Source organism: Zea mays, chromosome 8, assembly GCF_902167145.1.
Source record: "Zea mays cultivar B73 chromosome 8, Zm-B73-REFERENCE-NAM-5.0, whole genome shotgun sequence".
Taxonomy (NCBI): Eukaryota; Viridiplantae; Streptophyta; class Magnoliopsida; order Poales; family Poaceae; genus Zea; species Zea mays.
In genome coordinates, this window is record NC_050103.1 from 106,418,099 (window position 1) to 106,422,213 (window position 4,115).

The 4,115-nt window shown below is 46.8% G+C and overlaps 1 protein-coding gene across 2 annotated transcripts; it reads right to left on the reverse strand.

Moving 5' to 3' along the window:
* Window positions 1-1,126: 1,126 nt before the first annotated feature.
* On the reverse strand, window positions 1,127-3,124 carry LOC103635655 (obtusifoliol 14-alpha demethylase). Of its 2 annotated transcripts, none has more exons than XM_008658061.3 (3): window positions 3,040-3,124; window positions 2,423-2,948; window positions 1,127-2,345 (listed from the first exon to the last, which is right to left on the reverse strand). In XM_008658061.3, the coding sequence occupies exons 2-3, from the start codon at window positions 2,894-2,896 to the stop codon at window positions 1,323-1,325; spliced, it is 1,497 nt and encodes a 498-aa protein (XP_008656283.1). In that variant the 5' UTR covers window positions 2,897-2,948; window positions 3,040-3,124; the 3' UTR covers window positions 1,127-1,322. The 2 variants fall into 2 exon arrangements, with proteins under 2 accessions (XP_008656283.1, XP_008656284.1); XM_008658062.3 differs by having other exon boundaries at window positions 2,423-2,958; window positions 3,040-3,116.
* Window positions 3,125-4,115: the final 991 nt, after the last annotated feature.

Consider the following 4,115-nt stretch of genomic DNA (forward strand, 5'->3'; position numbering starts at 1 on the left):
GCGCTCGCTGGACGACAGTCGATGCAGTAGATTACAAAAGGTTCACAAGCATTTGATCCTGCTGGAATAGGATCATAGTTTGTAGCTGGTTGTATAATAAGCTTTTTTGTTCTTTCAGCGATTAAGCGTCAATTTGCACATGTAGTTGTTATAACGAGCCGTTGCGATGTAACTGTTGATCTTGTAGGCGCGGACTGTCCACAAGTGCACAGAAGCACAATAACAACTATATGGTGGTTGGAGGCTATAAATTCACCCCAACAACCCCATTCAACGACACCCAAGCAATCCAAGCACTTCATTTCATTCCTATTCATTACAAGAGCAATATCATTCACTCCAAGTTACACTCAAAGCAATCAGTAGCCTCCAAGTGTCACAATTGAGAAGCGATCAACTAGTCATTACTGCCTTGTGAGAGACATTGAAGAAGAGTGTGCCTTGACTTTCTTGTGCACTTTCTTGCTTGGAGTTTTTCATTTGTGTTTTAATTCTCATCCTCAATCCCATTCTCTTTGTGTAAAGGCTAGTAGGAGACTCCAAATTTGTGTGGAGATCCCAGTTGTGACTCCGGTCTCTTGAGATTGAGAAGAAGCACTCAAACGTCTAAGTGACCAGATTGAGAGAGGGAAATGGTTGAAATAGACTTGTCCTTAATGGACTCCTCAACGAAGAGGTAGATTTCCTTATGAAACCGAACTTCGGTAAATAAACGTTTGTGTCTTTGTGCTGTATTGTGGTTGCGGTTTATTTCTCCCTTCCCTCTTCTAGTTCTCTTGCTTATGCTTGATTCCAAAATCAATTGTGTCGCTCGCAAGTAATTCCAATCATGTTGAGCAACACTTGCAAGAAGAAATCCTCTCCCTCATTTCGATCAACTTGTTTCTCGTTCTAACGCCTAACCGGGGGTTGAGTTTGTGTGCAACCTAGCACTAGCAGTCACCTTCTTGATGGAGATATTGTTTATGGAAGCGCTCGCTGGACGACAGTCGATGCAGTAGATTACAAAAGGTTCACAAGCATTTGATCCTGCTGGAATAGGATCATAGTTTGTAGCTGGTTGTATAATAAGCTTTTTGTTCTTTCAGCGATTAAGCGTCAATTTGCACATGTCACATTGTATCGGTACTAGCAAATTTGTCCATCATCTCCATACAGGTAGATCGGTGCGCATGGACTTCAAGTGTCAACAGGTTTTCTAAGCCGATCGCCATAGAGATTAAACAGGCAAACATAATTACACATGCTACAGTACAGGCCGATAAACACACACATCCCCAGCTTCGTCCACACTAGTTTCTTCTTGTACTAGCCATCTTCTACTAGCTAGGCACTGAGAGCAGGCGCTGCCTCTTGTACCTGACCATCACTTTCCCTTTAGGCTCAGGCACCAGCTTCCCCCAATCTGTCTGAGGGAAAGGGGACACGAGCTCGAGCTGGAAGTTCCTCAGCAAATGGCTGAGCATCACCTTGATCTGCAGATACGCGTACGCCTCGCCGACGCAGCTGTGCCGCCCGCAGCTAAACGCCTCGTAGGTGAACTTACCGCCGGCCCTGTCCTCCTCCCTCCCAGGCCCAAACCGGGTCGGGTCGTACACGTCGGGGTCCTTGTACACGCTAGGCAGGTGGCTGTTGAACAGCACGGGGCTCGCCACCGTATGCCCACCCGGGACCTCGTACTCGCGGCCGTCTCTCGTCCGTACGCCGAAGCTCCTCCGCGCCTTGCGGAAGAACACCGCCGACGGAGGGTGCATCCTCAGCGCCTCCTTGATGCTCCAGTGGAGGGTGGTCATCTGCATGAATTCACTGTAGCCGACGCGGTCCCCGTGCCCGTGGTCGGTGAGGATCCGCCTCTGCTCCTCGACCGCGGCAGCCATGGCCGCCGGGGTGCTGAGCAGGCGCGCGCCGGTCCAGGTGCTGGCGAGCGTGCTCGTGTCCATCCCGCCGAAGACCAGGAGGATGATCATGCCGGTGACCTCCTCCTCGGTCGTGGCCCGCCCGTCCTTGTACCTGGAATCGATCAGGCTCTGCAGCACGTCCTCCTCCTTCTCCTTCTCCTCCTCGCCCCGCCTCCTCCGGGACCGCACGACCTCGCTGAATATCTTTAACAGCTTGGCGCGCGCCCTGTCGCGCCGGCGGTTCGTCGGCGTGGGGGCGTAGGGGAAGAGCACGCTGGACAGGCGCATGCCGCTCTTCAGCTCGTGGAACAGAGCGTGCATCTCGTCGAACATCTTCTCGCGGACCTCCTTCCCGAGCAGGCACCGGCTTGATATCAGCATCAGCAGCTGGCTGAACTCGTGCTTCAGGTCCACTGTGCCTTCCTCTCCCCATTTTGCAAAGTAACCCTATGATGATGATAATTAATTTAAAAAAAAGAAACGCACGAATAATAATATAAGTTAATAACAGACAGAAAACATACTTCTACTTCCTGGACGATGGGGTCGACGTGTATCCTGAGCTTGGAAGGGCGTTTCAGCGGATCGCTGTAGAAGCGGATCTGCTCGTACCGGGTGGCGAAATCGACGCCGTACCCGACCTCCTTGCCGAACATGGGCACCATGAAGTCGAGCATGTTGCCATGGTTGATATCCGACTCCGGCCCGTTGTAGAAATGGTTCAACACGTCTGGCCCCACCAGGAACGTCGTCTTCATCAGTCCCAAGAAACTTACGGTGAACACGCTCCCCATCCTCGCGTGCTCGTCGTGGATCGTGGCTCGCAGACCTTTGGTAAAAAGCGTGTGCACGAACCGCACGAGGGATCTGCCCTCCACGACTGGCGGAGCTGGTATGGTGCTTCTTGGGGCAGACGTCGTAGCTCGCCGTTTTGCGATGATCTTGGTGGCTATGGCGGCGATGGCGAGGAAAGAGACGGTGAACCACACAGCATCCATGTCGCTGTAATCAGTGATTGATGGAGCCAACCAGGTTGACGATGTATACGATCTGCAAGAACCTGATCAAGCATGAGTTCGTTGATAATAGACTAGTAGTAGTAGCAAAGAAGTTATGGAGACTGAGAGATATAGTACGCTACCACATATATAATGAGGTGGATTAACCAGTGCCAACAGAAAGGACGACGACAGTCTTAAGAGGAACCAAAAGAATGCAGCCACCATAAGTCAGTAGCGCAGAGCCTCCATATATACAAGTCGACAAAGTTTTTACTGATTAAATAAGTTGATTTCTCATTAACCAAGCCGGCAAAGCCTTTTCGTTTCTTCCAGTTGTGATAGTGACTTATTCCCTCCATCCCTTCAGGTCTAAATTACAAGTCGACTTGAGTCAAATTTATAAAACTTTAACTACAAATATATTTTGTTATTTAGTTTTGAAACCTAACAGTCATATGCACTCATTTGTCTTAAAAATATTTTGACAAGACTATAATTGTATTAAGAGTTTACCTGTGCTTCGAAGAAAAAAAACATCGATCAAAGCTACTCCCTCCATCCCATTATATAAGGTGTGAATATGATCATCCCTAGTTTAAAGACTAAAAAATACATTTAATTCTCTCTATATCATTGCATCGATGTATGTGTATATAGAGATAGCACGTCTTATATCGTGGGACAAGAACAAAATGTGATTATGCTTTATATTATGAGACGGAGGGGTAATTTGGACAAGGGAGTAGGCCAGAAGATTGGTGATGTTGATTCTAAAACTGCATTCATTTGATACCTCTGTATCGTTGTTGTCGTATATGTGACGGACTAACAGCCAAACAAGCCGGCACAGTTTCGTTAATTATATATATTGATTTGCCATTAATTAACCGAGTCATTCTACTTTAATTGTTGATTCAGAGACGACGAACATCCGCACTGACAGTTTGGAGCCACCTACCCCCACCATTTTTTACATGGCGTAATTTTTTTGTCTTCAGTTAAACATCGTTCTGCATAATTTATATAAGTTCACGACATAAGATTTATATTGTTAGATTCACTATATACACTTTCTTAACAACTTACATAATTCGTGTATTTTGGAGTTGTAAGATTTTTTTTTAAAAAAATAGATGGTCAAAGAAATAATACTTGACTTAGTATAAAACTAATATAATATAGTCTGTTTACGAAGGATATCCACATCTAAAAAGAT